Below are 20,986 nucleotides of genomic sequence, written 5' to 3'. Positions count from 1 at the left end.
AGTGAAGTGAATTACATTTATATAGCACTTTTTCTCAAGTGACTCAAAGTGCTTTACATAGTGAAACCCAATATCTAAGTTACATTTAAACCAGTGTGGGTGGCACTGGGAGCAGGTGGGTAAAGTATCTTGCCCAAGGACACAACGGCAGTGACTAGGATGGCGGAAGCGGGGATCGAACCTGCAACCCTCAAGTTGCTGGCACGGCTGCTCTACCAACCGAGCTATACCGCCCCAAGATACTGATATACTGAAGGTCTTAAGTGTTGTACGTGCATACAAATGTTTTAAATTACATTTTTGTCTAAGATTATATTTCTCCTCTTTTTTTGAGAAGAATTGTTGTATATTCATGGGTAGCAGATTATAGTTTGCTTTGTGTATAATTTTAGCTGTTTGCAAATTCACTATGTCGTGGAATTTCAGTATTTTTGATTCAATAAATAAAGGATTTGTATGTTCTCTCTATCCAACATTATGTATTATTCTAACTGGTCTTTTTTGTAACACCGTTAATGAATGAAGTGTACTTTTGTAGTTATTTCCCCATATTTCTACACAGTAACTCAGATATGGTAACACTAGCGAGCAGTAGAGAATATGAAGTGATTTTTTGTCTAGAACATCCATCCATCCATCCATCTTCTTCCGCTTATCAGAGGTCGGGTCGCGAGGGCAGCAGCCTAAGCAGGGAAGCCCAGACTTCCCTCTCCCCAGCCACTTCGTCCAGCTCCTCCCGGGGGATCCCAAGGCGTTCCCAGGCCAGCCGGGAGACATAGTCTTCCCAACGTGTCCTGTGTCTTCCCTGTGGCCTCCTACCGGTCGGACGTGCTCAAAACACCTCCCTAGGGAGGCGTTCGGGTGGCATCCTGACCAGATGCCCGAACCACCTCATCTGGCTCCTCTCGATGTGGAGGAGCAGTGGCTTTACTTTGAGCTCCCCCCGGATGGCAGAGCTTCTCACCCTATCTCTAAGGGAGAGCCCCACCATCCGGCGGAGGAAACTCATTTCGGCCGCTTGTACCCGTGATCTTGTCCTTTCGGTCATGACCCAAAGCTCATGACCATAGGTGAGGATGAGAACGTAGATCGACCAGTAAATTGAGAGCTTTGCCTTCCGGCTCAGCTCCTTCTTCACCACAAAGGATCAATACAGCGTCCGCATTACTGAAGACGCCGCACTGATCCACCTTTCGATCTCACGATCCACTCTTCCCTCACTCGTGAACAAGACTCCTAGGTACTTGAACTCCTCCACTTGGGGCAGTGTCTCCTCCCCAACCCAGAGATGGCACTCCAACCTTTTCCGGGCGAGAACCATGGACTCGGACTTGGAGATGCTGATTCCCATCCCAGTCGCTTCACACTCGGCTGCGAACCGATCCAGTGAGAGATGAAGATCTTGGCCAGATGAATCCATCAGGACCACATCATCTGCAAATAGCAGAGACCTAATCCTGCAGAACATGAACTCTAGTTTCTTGCTACTTTATGTTGTATATTTTTTACATGAGATTTCCAGTTCAATCTATCATCAATCATTATACCTAGAAATGTGGTTTCATTTACTCTTTCAATTTCTATTCCGTCTATTTGTATTTGTGTTTGACTTTCTCTAGAGGGGAAAGTGTCACATTTCCCCGAATGAAGTTCGCCTTATTTGATTTAGAAAATATGTTTACTTGACTGTGAAGTGTGGGATCAATCATTGGAAAGGAAAGGGGGGAAAAAAGTACATGAAACTCATCTCTTTAATGCTGGTGATGTTTAAAATGATCAAAATAAATAAATGTTATCAACACTCAACAGTTGAATAATATTAGCACCATGGGACCATGTGGTCATGTGACCACACCCCACATTTTACCCGGACAGGTGAACATCATCATCATTTTTGTCAACAGATATGTCCGTTTTCATTGCACGTCATCATCATTGGCTTCTTTTTCTTCTTTCCCTGTTCGAAATAAAAGTTTGACATGATTTTCTCTCTTAGCAACATGCTAAAATAAGCAGCATGCTAACACTGAGCGCAGGCTTTTAACAGAAGTGGACATGCTGGAACATTAGCAGAGACAAACACCTATTGGCTGCAGGGCCATGACGTCATCACAACATCAGATAGACAGCTGCCAATCAGCAGAGAGAACCGGTGGCGTTTGCCCACCACGCTTTGCAAACGTGAGCAGACTGATTTGCGTCACTTTTGTCCGTCCCCACGTTCGAGGGTGCATTCTGGTTTGGCTCTATTGAGGCAACGCCCCTCTGACTTTGTGCCTTCACAACGATGATATGAAAGCTAACAATTAGCGCTAAGTTACAGCAGAGCAGCTATGCTAACATTTTGTACTTACAACACCAGTACAATCGTACAACAGTAGTCTGGTCTTTTTTTGATGAAAATAAACACTTTGACCGATACGTTCATTTATAGATTTACTTTATATACGCCATAGAAACATTTATATTGTGCTCAAAATGATGGATATCTGTACTTTTATTTACGCTTTATAACTACAAAGTACCTCCGGCTGTCGACGGTATACCAAGGCCTCGCTGAGTGGGTTTTAAGACTGACACCTGGTCTGGCTGATGGATGTGTGGAAGGCAATGTGTGATCCTTGACAAGAGGATGACGCTTAGCACCACAGAAGGTCAGGATGTCCACTTGTCAATGTTTGGAACGTCCAATCTTCATCTCCAACCTTCCGATCATCGACAACCTATTGGGAGGACTTCGGAAGACCTCCAAGAAGATCAAATCCATTGCAATGATGAAAGGTGAATGAGAAGTCCAGATGGACACTGAGGCCAAAGACGAACGGCAGACAGACGGAACCCTGTAACTTTCCGAAGAGAGGGAGAATGCGTTTGGTTGGTCGGTCCTTAACAAGTCCAGACCGGATCCCGATGCTGACCACTCTAAGGGTAGCTGGTCACGGCCTGTTTGTGTGCCAGACGGCGAAGCTCCTCTCTGATGGCCTTTATCAGGGAAGCGGAGCTGTGAGCGGAGGGCGAGGCGTCCTCTGGCAGATACTCCGGAGTCGGGGATGTCAGAAGAAGTGGCGGCGCTGACACATCTCGAAGCGAGGAGCTCGGCATCTGGAAAACAGACGAAGACGAAAAGTCGGGAAAGGACAGCACCTGGTGGTTCAAAGAGGACAAACTTTGTTAGCATCATGACCAAAACAAGCAACTTGTTTCATAATCCCATCTGCACGTCCACACTTACGTTCTCCCGGCTGCCTCCAGCTCTGGACAGGTCCTGGTCTGAGTGCTGTTGGTGCCAACAGGAGCCGGTCGGACCTGAGGCGCTGCGACCCACCCCAGGGTACGCGCCAATCTGGCTCGACAACCCCACCTGGGTCAGTTGGTGGAGCTGCACGCCTGGTGGACACATCGGGTAAATGTGAAAAACTGCTGTCTGCTAATATCGCCAAGCATTGCGTGTGATACGAGTCGAGGGTTGGACCTTATGGAGTCAAAACAGTACCAAAATCCTTGTGCCCAACACCAGATTTATTTCGTGCACGCGGAGTATTTTTAGTTGCGCTTGGACTCGGTTTGTGCTCGCGCGACATTCCACCCTTTTGGCATTTAGGGGCGGGAATTGAATAGGGGGCCCCTTCTTTCTGATTGGTCACTTTAAAGGCCTTCTGTCTCCTGGTAAGAGCCAATCCAAGGGAACCTGTTGTGTGTCCCTTCTTTAAGGGGATTAAGAGTCTTTAGATAGACATCCATCCATCCATCCATCCATCCATTTTCTACTGCTTGTCCCTTACGGGGTCGCGGGGTGTGCTGGAGCCTATACCAGCTGCACATGGGCGAAAGGCGGGGTACACCATGGACAAGTCGCCACCTCATCACAGGGCCAACACAGATAAAATAAGCAAATATTAGTTTTTTAGTCATCTAATATGCACAATTTACAATACAATGACTTCACCCTTTGTCATGATGTCATGTGAAGATATCAATAATGGCGCTTTTTGACAACAACCTTTAACTGACAAAATGTTTTTTCTGGATATATGCTCTACAGGTTTTGCAATGTTACATTATCAGTGCTTCTTAATTATATTCTGTTACGTCCCACCTAGAGAGGAAGCAATTTTTCGCGCCCCCCCTCTCCTCCGCCACTATAAATAGTATATTTTGTCTAGGAAATTGTTGTAAGTATAACTGCATAACATTGTATCCTTTTTTAAAAAAGAAATATAAATCAACTTACAACAAAGAATAACTTTATTAACATTGTTTTTGAGTCTGTAACAATTTTTTTTAAAGAGCATCAATTTGCCTGAAATAAAAAACTTACTTATATGATAAACATATGTTGACCGACTTAAACCATTTGACACTGACAAATGAAGCTAAATAAACTCAATAAATAATAATACATTAAAATCGATTAGCTACATTAACTCAGGAGTACAATATATAAAACACTTTAAAAATTCAATAAAAACAATTTAAAAAATAAAACAATTTGTGCTGATTTTTTTTTTTATTAAAATGAGAAAGTCGGGATTAATGGCTACAGTGAGCACATTTTGTATAGTGCACAGCTTTTTTAAACACGGTTTGAAGCATGACACTGCATGATACTGATTAAGTATGTATCCCGGGATCACACGAACCCCACTGGCATAGCAGTGCGCCTCCCCAGGAAGGGGCCCTCCCCACTATTTGAGAAGGACTGCATTATATAGACATTAGGTATCTTACAACAACTCACAATTCGATTCAACACAATTCTCAATTCAAACCGATTTACGCAATGTTTTATGATGATGAAACCTTTTCCAAACAGGTTACAGGTTACAAAGCTCCTCTTAGTGACCTAAACACGTCTTTTTTAAAATGTATTCTTAAAAAAATATATATACACTACCGTTCAAAAGTTTGGGGTCACCCAAACAATTTTGTGGAATAGCCTTCATTTCTAAGAACAAGAATAGACTGTCGAGTTTCAGATGAAAGTTCTCTTTTTCTGGTCACAGAAAAACCACGCAGATGCAGAGTGTGTTTTTTTTTTTTTTACAAGCGAGGATTTTGGAACTGTTTGGCGCCATAGTACAGGGGTGTCAAACTCATTTTAGCTCAGGGGCCGCATGGAGGAAAATCTGTGCATTAAAAGTACAAAATAAAGACAACTTCTGATTGTTTTCTTTGTCTTACTTTGGCCAAAAATAGAACAAACACATTCTGAAAATGTTTCAATCAAAATATAGAAAAAAATACCGGCAGCGGTAAACTTTAGATCCATGAAGGAAAGAAAAAAGTGAATGAATGTTAATAACTGAATAAATTTACATATGCATAAAAAAGTATTTTCTTTTGTATTATTTTTTTTTAATGAATTAAGTAACATTTATGACAACCTTTTTCCAAAACACAATATAGAATGTGAGACATAACAGGATAATGCTTACATTTATCATTTGTTTTCAAAACGGTTGCAAAAAAGTGGGACCCCAAAAATGTACTGTGGGACCCCATTTTTATGACTTGATAGTGTCCAAGGACCCCATTTTGAAAATTCCTAGCGCCAACACTGATGGAGTATTGGTGCGTGCAAAACAGCAGCAGGCGGCTGTGGCCTGCGGGCCGGTTCTAATACTAATCAGATATCATCCCGGGGGCCATAGATAATTCATTTGCGGGCCAGATCCGGCCCGCGGGCCTTGATTTTGACACGTAGGACTTGGAGCTATGGTACTAAGAAGCACTTTCAGATTTTGTCCAAGAATAGCTTAGTTCTGCATCAGTTTTTCCATGAAACATAACATTTAATGTTTACTATATCTAATGGAACAAGCCAAAAAGTTTTGAAAATTCCTAGCACCAACACTGATGGAGTATTAGTGCGTGCAAAACAGCAGCAGGCGGCTGTGGCCTGCGGGCAGGTTCTAATACTGATCAAATATCATCCCGGGGCCCATTAATAATGAATTGAGTTTGACACATATGGCATAGTACCTGCGCTGCCCCCTACAGGGCGCGGTCTGGAGGATGAGGGCAGCTCTTTGTACTGCCCCCTGCTGGAGTAAAGGGGCTCCTGCAGCTGGTCTCCAGCGGTGACAAAGCCACCTGAGTCCTGCCTGTGTAAAACGCACAAAAACCTCTTATAACAGCACTGCGTGTGTTTGTGTGTCACGATCACGGCCCACTGACCTCTGCAGATGACCATGGCCTCCCTGACCTGAGGTCGGAGAAACCCCGAGCTCAGCGTATCTCTGTAGCGACAAGGAGAGAAGATATGAAGACGTGCAAAGAGGCCGATATGATCAAAAATCGGTCGGGCGAAGCACTCACAGCAGAGAGAGGGCTGTGGGTGGGGCCGGCTGGGTAGGAGCCCCACTGCCTGCCCAGTGGGCCGCCCTGTGGGGACGGGCCAGGGAGGGCGGGGCTTACGCCGCTTAGCCCGGCACTGCCTTGCGAGGACGGCGACACCAGAGCGAAGGCGTCGTCCAGGAGCGAGTGCATTTGCTGCCGGGCTTCCTCGATTGATGGCTGCGGTGGCATGTAAGGGGGCGGGACTGGGGAGGCGTCAAACAACTCATCAGTGGGAGACGGGCTCCCGTTATCCGGGGGAAGGTCCGGGTCAGACTGTAGGAGAGACAAGAGAGAAGACCGTCAAGAAAAAAGTTTTTCATCACACACAAGTTCCTGATGGCGCTCACCATGTAGGCTACGTTGTTGAGTCCAGGGTACTTCCTGTAGGTGGCGCCCTGGTCTAAAAGCAGCCGATCCTGGTCAGTATCAGGAAGACTTCCTGGTCCCTGCTGAGCCCGCCGACCCCGAGGAGAACGCCTCCCTCTGCACAAACACACCCTTGAGGAAAAGCTTCAAGAATTTTGCTCGGCTCAAGTCTGACCTCGGAGGGGACGGAGTGTCCCCCTGTAGTATGCAGTCCATATGGTCATGGGCGGAGCTATAGAGACGCTGAGCGACCTCGGTCTGCACCGGACCGTCTCCAAAAGCGTCCATGATGTCATCCATGGATGGGAAATCACACTGGCCCCGCCTCTTGGCACGCTGCCGCAGCTTGTTCCTATGGTGCTCCATCTCCGACTTGTGTCGCAGCGCCACCTGCAGGACGGCCACCACGTCACAAACAGCCGGTCCGCAGAGACATCCTTCTTACCCGTCTCACCTCGGTGTTGACCTTTTCAGTGAGGGAGGGGCTGGGCTGTGTCGACGGCGGGCTCGGACGCGGCTGCATGGCGATGAGCTGCACCTTGCTAGCTGGCCGCCGCGCGCCGTCAGACGAGCCGCGGGAAAGACGATCCACGTGTTCAAAGATGGAGGACGAAGACAAAAGTTCGTCCGGACCGCCTGGTAGTACCATGGAAGGAGGTCAGAAGGGGAAATAGTGTGAAATAATTGAATAAATGAAGTGAAATCATTAAAACAAGTGTAAAATAGCATTAGCATTAGCATTCATGTTGCTATTGCTGGGCCGCACTTGACATCACGTTAGGTTGCCGTCCACTCAGACTCCAAACATGGAGGGCAAACAAGCGTACTCGAGCAAAAAAGTACTATTCAAAACTGGGTGACAATGACACCAAAAGTTGGTGAAACAAACAAAAAACTGCGGATAAAAGTTGCTGCTGTGTTAGCCTGTCGCTCTCGTCGAGTCAACAATACGATCAAGTGTGCAGTGACCACAGTGTCCATGTCAGTATAAACTTAAAATAAACTGTAAAAGCTTGTTTATGATTTTCAATTCTCCATATATTTTAATACGAGGAGTTTTTTTTAGGAAACTTCCAAACATCTGGTACATTTAATAGGGTTTAGCATCTTTAATGTACAAAATGTATCAAAGAGGCTCACCACATTCTTTCACGTGTCGGTATGACACCTTGGTAAAAAAAAAAAAAAAGTTTGGACACGGTACCACTGTGAAAGGTAAAAAAAATTGAATTCTGAAAAATTCAAACGGAAAAAATCGAATTTCGGTTTTTCATTGGTGGGTTGCCTGTTGGACTTCTTTTGGGCTTGTTTTTGCTTGTTTCCCTTGTGAGATCTGGCAAAACTGGTGAGGACCCTTGTTATATTGCATGAATGAAAATAGAAACACAATTATGTGTTCCTCCACGGCACTGATTTGAGCGGACTTGATCGTTGTAGGATATTTTTTCATAAGGGGTCAAATTCGGGAGAAAAAAACGGGACAGCGACGACACAGGGAAAGGAGGACAAAAAACGAGGAAGGTTTGATAGATTTGTTGTTAATGTCCATCAAATACGTTAATTACCCATGCACTAATAATTCCAACATTGTGTTTAATGGATTAATGTTTAAGAACAACAATGATCATATTACGCCTATACTGGCTCACTTGCACTGGCTTCCTGTGCACCTAAGATGCGACTTTAAGGTTTTACTACTTACGTATAAAATACTACACGGTCAAGCTCCTGCCTATCTTGCCGATTGTATTGTACCATATGTCCCGGCAAGAAATCTGCGTTCAAAGAACTCCGGCTTATTAGTGATTCCCAGAGCCCAAAAAAAGTCTGCGGGCTATAGAGCGTTTTCTATTCGGGCTCCAATACTATGGAATGCCCTCCTGGTAAAAGTTAGAGATGCTACCTCAGTAGAAGCATTTAAGTCTCATCTTAAAACTCATTTGTATACTCTAGCCTTTAAATAGACTCCCTTTTTAGACCAGTTGATCTGCCGTTTCTTTTCTTTTCTTTTCTACTCTGCTCCCAACCCGGGGTGGACCGCTAGCCTGTTCATCGGATGGGGACATCTCTACGCTGCTGACCCGTCTCCGCTCGGGATGGTTCCTGCTGGCCCCACCATGGACTGGACTTTCGCTGATGTTTTGGACTTTCACAATATTATGTCAGACCCACTCGACATCCATTGCTTTCGGTCTCCCCTAGAGGGGGGGGGTTACCCACATATGCGGTCCTCTCCAAGGTTTCTCATAGTCATTCACATTGACGTCCCACTGGGGTGAGTTTTCCTTGCCCGTATGTGGGCTCTGTACCGAGGATGTCGTTGTGGCTTGTACAGCCCTTTGAGACACTTGTGATTTAGGGCTATATAAATAAACATTGATTGATTGATTGAAGAAAGGAAAGTGGTCAACGAGATAGTTTGAAACTTCCACTTCGGTTAAAGTATTTTTTCTTAAGAGTGTATGGATCCACTTGATCACATTCAGCTTTTTTTTATGATATTTGGCTTGTATATTTGCCACTAAACCTTTAAAATATGTGAACAGCTGTGCTGCTAAAACGTTTGCCTTCCATCTGGAGCCTCAAGTAAGGGGGGCGGTCTCTAGGTCATGTGGCTGCAACCCAGCAATTCACAGAGAAAATAATAACAAAAACTAATCTGTGTGATCATTGTTTAGAAAAAGTATTTGCACAATTATCTTGTCATTTTTCTCAATCAACAAAATGTGAAAATAGTTTTCTTTTAGCAGGGAACACCATGATGTCACAGTATTTCTCACCATTTTTGGGCGGCTTCCTCTGCTGCTTGGCCTCGATAGGCGTGGCTACAGGGCGAGTACTCTCCTCTGTGGACTCTCTGCCGCTTGATTGGTCACTGCCTAACGAGTCTGCGTCTGATGGGCTGGTCCTGACAAGACAAACCTTTTTATTTTGTTGTCTTAGACTAATGCAGGAACATCAGTCAGCCAACAGTGTGTCACTGATCAGGAATGGAAGCCAGCTGGGGCCAGCTATGTGCACCACTACTAAATGCTAGATAGCTAGCTAATTACCGGCCTCTGGTATTTCCAGGTGGCTTTCCATACCCAACACTGCACAATTTCTGACATCAGGTAAGATGTAAAAGAGACGATTGAGGAGACTGACCTTCCCCGGTGGCGACGGCTGGTTCTGGCAGTTTTGGTGGACGACCCTTTTGATTTTGGAGTGTTGAGGTCACCGCCATCAGAGGGTGTGGCCTCTTTCGCGGGTACGGGCAGCGGTCCCGACTCCTGGATCACCATGATGTCGTCTTTACTGTGCTGGCCCAGGTGAAGTTTGGCGAAGTCGAAGCCTTTCACACTGGAGCCCTGAAGCTGAGAGGCAGCGCATGTAAGTTGCCCTCAGGGGCGGATTTAGTCATTTAGAGGCCCAAGGCAAACTAAGTCATTAGAGCCCTCCTTACAACAAAAACAACATGGTCATTTACCATTTATTGTTAGAAACTATCATGCTCTCTGCATGTAAAAAAGCCTACTTATCCCAGGGGTGTCCAAACTTTTTCCACTGAGGGCCGCACACGGAAAAATGTAAGAATGCGGGGGCCATTTTTATATTTTTCATTTTCAAACCTTAACAAAATATATGGATTTTTTTTTTTTTTAACCTTCAGGGCCCCCGGGGACTATAAAGGGTCTCAGTCATTAAAGTGTTAAAAATAAGTCAAATTATTATTATTATTTTTTATCTAACGCTTACAGTAAATCTCTATATCAACTTGAGGTTGATATAAAGTAAAAAAAAAAAAAAGGTTTTCTGTCAAAGACAACTTTGTTTTTTATAGTAAAACTGAAATATGCAGTATTTAGTAATTAGAGCCTTAAAAGATCAATAATGCAGGACACCATTGATTTTAAGTCTTTAATATTTTTGAGTAATCGCAGTGAAAAGTTAAATAAAATCCTACTAAATATATTTGGGATCCAAAAGGTCCCCCACTCATAAAGTGATACATTTTTATTAGTTTTTTTTTAAAACTTTTAACACTTAAATTACGAGCTCAACTTCAGACATATCTGTCGATTTTACGTTTGAACTATTATTTTGTTTGTTTTATGCTCTTTTGTCAAATAAAACTTTAATGTTTTTATATGGCAACCACACAATGTATGCAATATTTTTTCCACATAAAACCTTTCAAAGTGATATTTTTTAAGTAATAATTAATTATAACATAGATTTTTAGTCTTTTTTTTTTTTTTTAGCAATGGCAAAAAAAAAATAAAATAAACAAAGACAAAAGAAAAAAAACAGCCTGCATGGCAGCTTTGTGTCAACATTGCAACTTTTTCTTGTTAGATTTCACCTCATTCCACTTTTTTCAAATGTTTTTTTACATTTTTGCAATATTATCAATTTTGCAATTTTTGCAGAATGTGTAGCAGGCCGATAAACAATTAGCTGCGGGCCGCAAATGGCCCCCGGGCCGCACTTTGGACACCCCTGACTTATCCCAATGCTTTTATTTTACTTGACAGGAACATTACTTAACATTTGATAAAGTAAGCCATTTTTCAGAAATCAATATTTTGTTAGCTCAGTTCGATCGCATGTCACACATAGCGCTATTATTGTGAAGGCCTGAAGTGTGTGACTGGTGGGAAAAAAAGAGCTTTTGACAGTGGCCGTGTTGGAACGAGAGATGAGACTTGCTGCGTTTCCATTGCAGTTTTTCGCAAAATGAAAGCGATATTTCTAAAGTCACGACAAAGTACATTTGTGACTTGTAGGAGTTTCCATTAAAGGGTGTTTTGCGCCAAGAGCCGTAATTCTTGTAAAATCTCATCTAGCGAGATATTGCAGCCACAGCTGTTGCCGTGATGTCAGCGGAAGACGAAGGCAGCGGGTGATCGCTCAAAGGCAGCGTCCTTACGGCCTGCTTGACATTACTGTTCGGGCATGTGGGTCTCTCAGACTGCGGTTCGGCCTTAATTGCCGGTAAGAGACCCGCGAGACGGCCCGGTTAGACGGTGCCGCCTCGCTTCCCCACACCAGCCCACCCCCTGCCGACCGGTCGGAGACTTACGGCCTCCTCAAAATTGTTCGGGCATTTGGGTCTCTCCGAGCCTATGAGTTGGCCTCTGTTGCCGGGAAGGAACCTGCGAGACGGCCCGGTGCTGCTTCACTCCCCCCGGCAGACCCAATCAAAGCTACACTAAGACGACCCGTCTGCCCTAGTTGTCCTGCATTGGCGCCGTGTCGGTTCTGTGTTTATGTGACCTCTAAATGCGGAAAAAGCGTTTCCATTATGCTTTTGCAAAACGTCTCGAAAGCCACCTCATGAGAGTGCAAAAATGTTTTTGCGATATTTGAGAGGTTTTTTGAAATATGGGTGTTTCCATTACCAGTTTCTTATTTTGCGTATTTCTTGGAGTAATGGAAACACAGCTACTGATGACTTTTTAAAAAATGCCTCTCGAGTTTCTGCCTGCTTGACTATCCTTTTGCTGAGCTTGGACTACATCTAACAAAACCCTGGGGTTACAACAGTTCCAGCGCCTCAATACTCAGATATTTGTGATGAAAAGTGTCACTCTCCATTGTACCTCTACATCCTACGGGCAGCAACGCTGCTGCTGACTGTTTTGTCGTTGATCACATATATTACTTTATATTTTGTTATTTTCTCGCCTTATCCCATTTTCCACTCCACTTGAGTACAACTTTTTTTAAAAGTTTGTTTGGAACATCTTTTTGAATCACTTCTGCACATGTGCAGTGGCATGGAACAGTCCGTTCTGTGAGAAGGGCTTGGGGAGCTCTCGAAACGATCATGATTGATGAAGCATTTTGATTTTCTTTTAGTTGTGCAAACTAAAATAAATAAATAATTGTTTTAAATAGAAGACATCTTTATTAATTGTTTTAATGATACATTTGGGGGCCCGTGAAAATCTTGTGTCCCAGGAAACTGCCTGTGTTTGCCTAATGGCGAGTTCAATCCTCGCCACTATTGTTTGTAAGCGACGTCCTGTCTTACCTTCTGCCTCTGCTGGATGGTGTTGATGGCGTCTGGCTGAAACTCCAGTTTCTCTGAGCCACACAGTTTCCAGTAGAGGATGATGATGATAAAGACGGCCAGAAAGACCGGGACAATGACGCCAACGATCAGCCAAATACTACTGCTTTGGGTCTCAGATGGCGGCAGGGACTTGGTCTCTACAGCTGGGAGCGAAGAAGTAAGACTAGCGTAAATAATATGAACATCCATTTTACTCTTCTACTTCTAACAATTTCCAGCAAGTTCTTGTAACAACGTAGACAATTTCTCAGGTGTGACTCACGTTGGGCCAGTGGTCTCTGAACTTGATGTCCAAGGACGATGGCCGCTCTCTGGAGGTCTAAACTATTCAGGGTTTCAGCTGTCACCTCTGCTGGGACCCGTGTGCCTCCCGGGCCCTCCACAAAATACAAAACCTCAAGAGGGCGCTCCGGCCCAGACAACCTGGCCAGCCGGACCACCTGAGAAAGCACAGGAAGTTTTTTTGACTTGGATTTAAACAAAAAAGTTGAAAGTATGCATACCTGCAGGCTGTTGTTGCCAACAGCAGTGGCCCTCCTCCAGCGCCTTCTGCTGGACGCTCCCAGTCCTTCCTCAAGCAGTAAGGCCAAGCGCCGCTCCACACGAGCTTTGAAACTTCGCTCAGACGAGAGCTGGTTTTCGACGCCCAGGAGGACTAGAAGCATCCAGAAGTTCCAAATCAGCCATGTGACTTGATTTTGTGTAGCCATTAAGGTCAAAAGAGCTCTCACCTGTGCGGACCCACGTGGATCGCAGGTGATGGGTGGTGTTGAGTTCAGGGTAATGAAACGCTGAAACACCAAACAACCAATTAGATCACTGCATTGTTATCAATGACTTGATGCAAGCAGATGGCATACGTTCAGCGATCTGCAGAGCGGGAAACCCGACGTAGAAACTGAACTCGACCAGGCTCAGCTTCCACAGGTGTTGGCTGACCTCTGACCCCAAGAGGTAGCCCCGCCCATCGCGAACCGCAAAAGTAATGTCGACAGGAACTTTCTGTTCTACCACTGGCCTTGCTGAGCTGAGCGTAATGTTCAGCAGCTAGAAAGAAAAACAACATGTGAAGAACGGCTGTGACGATATCAGACATACGCGGGACGCAGGCGGGATACAGGCGGGGCACACCTGGACGCTGACGCCGCCAGGCTCCAAAGAGCGTCGCCGAGTTTCCCTGTATGCCATCACAAGGCCCATCTCGACACGCTCGCTGAAGTTGCAGACTCTGACGTCGATGTGAGATGGAACAAACTGCAACACTGTGTGGACCTGGTACCTGATGTCAGGCACGGTGTAGAGGGCTGACACGGCGGGAACCGGGCCTGAGAAGCGTGGTGGTCGGCGGAGGGCATTGATGACTGAAATGGCGGTGTATATCAAAGGACCGGACACAACACGGAAGGCAAAACTGGAAGGAGTTCTCAAGAACTGATGAAGAACAGACACCTGTCAATAACCTGACATGACAATGAGAAATATATACTTGGTTCGTACCTGAAGCTCCACTGATCGGTTAAATTCTCTCCTTAAAAGATCCCGGACCAGAGTGAAACCTGCCACTGAGCCTCTGGTACCACCTGGAGACACAACACATGGGCTGATCAGCTGGTTGGATCCGTGCTGAGGTCACATGACCTGATGTTGGCGTACCTACTCTGACCAAATACAACTCCGGCCTGGTGACGTTGCACAGGTACTGTTTGCTGGCGGGTGTCTGGGCTACCTTGGGCGTGGTCACCGGCGGCGCTCTCGTCAAGCTGATGGCTGTCCTCTGCGTGGTAGAGGTATGAGTGGTGGTCTTCTCTGGCTTGTCAGTAACCTCTACAGGTCTATCAAGATGAGTGGGGGGTCCAAATTGGGGAGGCGGGCGCAGTCGACTGGTAGAGTTAGAAATGGGAGGGTGTTTCACAATTGGTGGGAAGTGGTCTTTTCGATCTGGAGCAAGAGGAGGAGCAGAGGGCGTCACTGATCGAGACTCTTCCTCTCGCGTGAGGGATGGTGAGAGGGGGGGCCCAGGAGTAGGGTTGGCTAGGGGATGTTCAGGCTCCCTCGAAGGAGGAAGACCAGAACTTAGAGATGGAGGAGCTTGGGTTTGGTTGTGGATTACTATTGGAGTGACAAAGGGTTCAGACAATACCTGGCCTTCCTGTGAACCCTCTTTAGAACCTTCCCTCACCCGTTCCTTTGCCAACAGGTTGGTATAATATTCCAAACTGTTCATGTCAGGCAGCAGCAGTTCTGTCGGCTGAAGCGGCACCAAGTCCTCTGGGTCATAGTCGTCATCCCAGTTGGAGAAGACGTTCAGGCGCGTGGCCTGTGTGTGCGGAGGTATGCTGGGAGTGGTGGAAGAGGGGGAGAGGAGAACACGAGAGTGAAGTGGTGGAGTGGGACGCGGGGGTAACACGGTCTCATAGGACACCCAGTCCTCAACATCGTCATCATCGTAGGGGTGGCTTGGCAGAGGCGTGGCTAGTGCTAGCTCCTCCCCATCAGGAACCACAAAGGACAACGTCTCCACATAGTCTCCAGAACCCCAGGCCTCCTCTAGCGAGTTGCCCGGATCCCATTGGGGAGGGGGGCTCAGGGTAGGCTGGTTGTGAGGGGAGAAGGGGGGAGTCAAGCTGGGGGAGAGGAGGTCTGGGGGTCTGAGGAGGAGGTGGATTCCCTGAGCACCTGAATCCTCTGATTGACTGCCACTGTTACGATGGTAACCAGACTCTGGATTAGCTGCTGGGCGTCCGAGTTGGAGGGGTAGTGAAGAAGATGAAGGGGGGGATGAAGGACGTGGCAAAGACACTGCTGTTCTGTTCCAGTCCGACCCATCTGAAACAAACACACTTCATTAGACAGACGCTGGTGGGGTCTCATTTACATGGGTAGTCAATGGGGTCTTGTGGTTAGTTGATGGATTTTTGTGTTAGTCGATGGGGTCTTGTGTTAGTGCCCTGAAGCTTTTAAAAAAAAAATGGAAAATGGAAAAGATAAGAGAAAACAATATATATGTTTGTTTTAAAATGGTGGAGGACAATCATGACTTAAACCTTGCTAATTGTTAGAAATCCCACTGTTTATATTAAATAGTCGCTGATGAGAGTATTTGGCGAGCGCCATTTTGTCCTACTAATTTTGGCGGACCTTGAACGCACCGTAGTTTGTTAAAATGCACAACTTTCTCCGACGCCGCCACAGAAAGACGTGTTTTATGCCACTCCTTTGTCTCATTTTGTCCACCAAACGTTTTATGCTGTGCGTGAATGCATAAAGGTCAGCTTTGTTGATGTTATTGACTTATTTGAGTGCTAATCAGGCATATTTGGTCAGTGCATGACTGCAAACTAATCAATGCTAACGTGCTATTTAGGCTAGCTGTATGTACATATTGCATCATGCCTCGTTTTTAGGTATATTTGAGCGTATTTAATTTCCTTTACTTGTGTCCTCTGTGTGTTTAATTTATATTTGCATGTCTCATGACGCATTATCTCTATGTAATATTGGCTGCATTTCTGATAGTTGTTTGTGTGCTCTTATAGACCACAGCAAATGTTACCCAGTTTGCAAAGATTGTAACAAGTCCATTAAAAGAAGAGCCTGCCGTTTCCTTTAACTTGGACACACACATCTATACCTTTGGCCATTTTAAGCCAGTAATTTCCAGGAGAAATTCACCGTCTGAGAAGCCTTCATTTTACTAATGTTTTCCAATGTTGCAATATTTGTCAAATAAATATTACATTTCATCATCATGTGTTGCCTTCTTCATAAGACTAATATAAGGCTTTTAATTTTTTGTGGCTCCAAACAGATTATTTTTGTATTTTTGGTCCATTATGGCTCTTTCAACATTTTGGGTTGCCGATCCCTGTATTAGTCAATGGGGTCTTGTTTTACTCGATGGGGTTGTTAGTCCATGATGTCTTGCGTTCGTTTTTTTCCCAAAACAATCTATGTTGCATCTAAAATTGTACTGGATGTCTGCAATCCTAAAGAAAAAAAATATTTTGCAAGTCAAATCCAAAGATTTACTCAGAGAAAAACTACAAAATAGTAGCCTACTATTAAGAAATTATACAATGAAAAGTATAGTATTACAAACTCCTCTCACACTGAAATGTCAGATTCAAATGAAAGTAGGGCTGCAACTAACGATTAATTTGATAATCGATTAATCTGTCTATTATTACTTCGATTAATCGATCAATAATCGGATACAAGAGACAAACTACATTTCTATCCTTTCCAGTATTTTATTGAAAAAAAAACAGCATACTGGCACCATACTTATTTTGATTATTGTTTCTCAGCTGTTTGTACATGTTGCAGTTTATAAATAAAGGTTTATTAAAAAAAAATTTAAAAAATTGCCTCTGCGCATGCGCATAGCATAGATCCAACGAATCGATGACTAATTTAATCGCCAATTATTTTTATAATCGATTATAATCGATTTAATCGATTAGTTGTTGCAGCCCTAAATGAAAGTAAAAAAGAAAATGGAAAAAAGTATGTAAGGTTATAGAATTAATTAGGAAATAAATAAAACAATTCTACTCAAACAGATTATTTTTATTCTTGTGAACATTTTAGCACGCACGCACGCACACACAATTACGGGCTATGTATTAAACGGTTCAGTATTGTATGTGTGTGTACTATATATATATATATATATATAATCGATATAATCATTGACTTGAACAAGTCAGGAAAGTCACTTGGAGCCATTTCAAAGCAGCTTAAGGTCCCAAGAGCAACTGTGCAGACAATTCTTCGTAAGTATAAAGTGCATGGCACATCACTGCCACTATCAGGAAGAAAACGCAAGCTGTCACCTGCTGCTGAGAGAAAATTGGTCAGGATGATCAAAAGTCAACCGAGAACCACCAAAAAGCAGGTCCGCAATGAATTGGAAGCTGCTTGTTAGTGTCCACAGTCAAGCATGTTTAGCATGGCCATGGACTGAGAGGCTACCATGCAAGAAGGAAGCCCTTGCTCCAGAAGCGACACCTTAAGGCTGGTCTAAAGTTTGCTGCTGATCACATGGACAAAGATAAGACCTTCTGGAGGAAAGTTCTGTAGTCAGATGAAACAAAAATTGAGCTGTTTGGCCACAATACCCAGCAATATGTTTGGAGGAGAAAAAGTGAGGCCTTTAATCCAAGGAACACAATTCCTACCGTCAAGCATGGTGGTGGTAGTATTATGCTCTGGGCCTGTTTTGCTGCCAATGGAACGGGTGCTTTACAGAGAGTAAATGGGACAATGAAAAAGGAGGATTACCTCCAAATTCTTCAGAACAACCTAAAATCATCAGCCTGGAGGTTGGGTCTTGGGCGCAGTTGGGTGTTCCAACAGGACAATGACACCAAACACACGTCAAAAGTGGTAAAGGAATGGCTAAATCAGCTAGAATTAAGGTTTTAGAATGGCCTTCCCAAAGTCCTGACTTAAATCCCATTGAGAACATGTGGACAATGCTGAAGAAACAAGTCCATGTCAGAAAACCAACAAATGTAGCCGAACTGCAGCAATTGTGTCAAGAGGAGTGGTCAAAAATTCAACCAGAAGCTTTCCAGAAGCTTGTGGATGGCTACCAAAAGTGCCTTATTGCAGTGAAACTTGCCAAGGGACATGTAAGCAAATATTAACATTGTTGTATGTATACTTTTGACCCAGCAGATTTGGTCACATTTTCCGTACACCAATAATAAATTCATAAAATAACCAAACTTCATGAACGTTTTTTGTGACAAACAAGTGTGTGCTCCAATCACTCTATCACAAAAAAATTACAGTTGTAGAAATTATTGAAAACTCAAGACAGCCATGACATTTAGGTCATGACTGTGGCCACAGTCATGACCACCGGTGGACGGCGTGGCGCGTCCACTGTGGCGCGTCACTGACCACCGGTGGACGGCGTGGCGATGTTGGGAGAGTGGCCGTGCCAGCAACCTGAGGGTTCCTGGTTCAATCCCGACCTTCTACCAATCTAGTCTGTACCGAGGATGTCGTTATGGCTTGTACAGCCCTTTGAGACACTTGTGATTTAGGGCTATATAAATAAACATTGATTGATTGATTGATAGTCACGTCCGTTGTGTCCTTGAGCAAGACACTTCACCCTTGCTCCTGATGGGTGGAGGTTAGGGCCTTGCAAGGCATCTCTCGCCATCAGTGTGTGAATGTGTGTGTGAATGGATGAATGTGGAAATGGTGTCAAAGCGCTTTGAGTACCTTGAAGGTAGAAAAGCGCTATACAAGTATAACCCATTTACCATTTATAGCCTTCACAAGTACTTTTGACCACGACTGCATGTATAAAAATACATATATACACCAATACATACACATACATTGATACATGTACATACATATATGTTTACATATATATACGTATGTATAGGTTTACATACGTATATAGGTATTTGTGCATATATATATATATATATATATATATATATATATATATATATATATATATATATATATATATATATATATATATAATCCTCAGGAAACCCCTCATGAAACAGGCCTGTAGAGATGAAATAGTCTTGTGATTTTTTTCCCACACATACATATTACGCTCTACCACGGTATCGAGCACTATTTTTTGGATAATCTAATTAAGACATATATATATATATATATATATATATATATATATATATATATATATATATATATATATATATATATATATATATATATATATATATATATATATATATATGCAGCGAAATTGTATCAGCATGCCGTCACAGAAGGAAACACCTCCTAGGTAACACATGAGTCAATCACCACGCCCCCACGCCTGCCTGTACCCACCCGCTCTGTGCACTATATAAACCATGGTATGTGAATGCTTCCATTAAAATCTCCTGAGGATTGAGGAAACCCCTCATGAAACAGGCCTGTAGAGATGAAATAGTCTTGTGATTTTTTCCCACACATACATATATATATATATATATATATATATATATATATATATATATATATATATATATATATATATATATATATATATATATATATATATATATATATATATATATATATACATACACATACACATTTACATATAGACTTAAGTATTACAATTTAATAATTATTAGTTAGTGTATGTATATATTAGTATTGAGTAAGAGTAAGTATTTATATAAGTGTACTGTATAAGTATGTATAAGTTTAAGTACATTAAATACCTTCAAGAGGAGAAGTGGAGGTCGCCATGGAAACCAGCATCACGGTGAGCAGCTGGAAAAGGAGACACTTAGAGGTTCTGGGTTCCAGCCTGGTCCCAGCCTGGGTCTTAGGTGGTACTGGGATGACAGGGTCCATGTTGGGATCCTGGTCTAGACCACAGAGATGGAGTCAGGACTAGCTGCTCTGCCTACATTTCGGGTCTGGTTCCGGTTTTACTGTGATCAGTGAACATTTGCTCAATTAGATCTTATGACCTCTGACCTTGTGTAAGAAAGAAGTCAGGAATAAAAGCTTTTCGCTAATGGTGTGACTGTCACCTGTCAGAACGCTCGCATGGATGGTTGTGAGCTAATTACGTACCGGCCTATCTCACGTCGACTCTTCAGACATGGCGGCCCACATTCATGCCGTGACATAGATTCGTTTTCTTTTCCTTCGGTTCCGATCAGGGTCCATTCGGCAGGACGTCACCCTAAGCCGCGCATCTTCGTTACTGTACGAAAGATCAAGACGACGCCATAAACGACAGCTTTTAGCGAGCGGGAACCGGAGCCGGGTTCGGACCTACCTGCCATGGTGAAGATGCAGTCCGGGGCGTCACGCCTCTCCTGCAGCGAGGATGAGGAGGAGGAAGAGGAGGAGGAAGAGGGAGGTGTGAAGGTTGTTCCGTCCGCAGTCTTTCCCACCCCTCCCTCCGCGCTGGTTCTGATGACCCGCGGCACAGGACGGTCTAAAATCGCCACTTCTCAAACCCACACGAACACGGTCGACTCCGAGGCAGCCAGAGAACGGGAGGTGCGTTCAGGGACTTATTTGTGCGGGACAATTCTACATCCTTTCTGCTTGAACGCCCTCCTGCGGCTGTTCGTGTCATTACACTCAATGTCCACGTCAAACTTGACACGATCATCATCATCGTTTAAAGCAGTGGTTCTCAACTTTTTTTCAGTGATGTACCCCCTGTGAACATTTTTTTTAATTCAAGTACCCCCTAATCCAGGGGTC

General features: G+C 44.1%; 1 protein-coding gene across 2 annotated transcripts; it reads right to left on the bottom strand.

The window, feature by feature from the left end:
- Window positions 1-1,652: 1,652 nt before the first annotated feature.
- si:dkeyp-27e10.3 (UPF0606 protein KIAA1549) lies at window positions 1,653-20,760 on the bottom strand. 2 transcript variants are annotated; one of them, XM_062066787.1, is made up of 21 exons: window positions 20,550-20,760; window positions 20,342-20,474; window positions 19,981-20,125; window positions 14,420-15,592; window positions 14,264-14,346; window positions 13,898-14,197; window positions 13,627-13,813; window positions 13,498-13,557; window positions 13,270-13,421; window positions 13,029-13,206; window positions 12,725-12,909; window positions 9,853-10,061; window positions 9,486-9,613; window positions 7,160-7,341; window positions 6,881-7,095; window positions 6,687-6,822; window positions 6,319-6,612; window positions 6,178-6,239; window positions 5,983-6,104; window positions 3,233-3,387; window positions 1,653-3,144 (listed from the first exon to the last, which is right to left on the bottom strand). In XM_062066787.1, exons 3-21 carry the CDS (start codon window positions 20,114-20,116, stop codon window positions 2,923-2,925), a joined length of 4,179 nt encoding a protein of 1,392 aa, XP_061922771.1. In that variant the 5' UTR covers window positions 20,117-20,125; window positions 20,342-20,474; window positions 20,550-20,760; the 3' UTR covers window positions 1,653-2,922. The 2 variants fall into 2 exon arrangements, with proteins under 2 accessions (XP_061922771.1, XP_061922769.1); XM_062066785.1 differs by having other exon boundaries at window positions 1,654-3,144; window positions 19,981-20,130.
- Window positions 20,761-20,986: the final 226 nt, after the last annotated feature.

Source organism: Entelurus aequoreus, linkage group LG12 (assembly GCF_033978785.1).
Source record: "Entelurus aequoreus isolate RoL-2023_Sb linkage group LG12, RoL_Eaeq_v1.1, whole genome shotgun sequence".
Classification (NCBI taxonomy): domain Eukaryota; kingdom Metazoa; phylum Chordata; class Actinopteri; order Syngnathiformes; family Syngnathidae; genus Entelurus; species Entelurus aequoreus.
The sequence above is the reverse complement of the archived record's forward strand: the minus strand, read 5'-3'. Positions and strand labels throughout refer to the sequence as shown.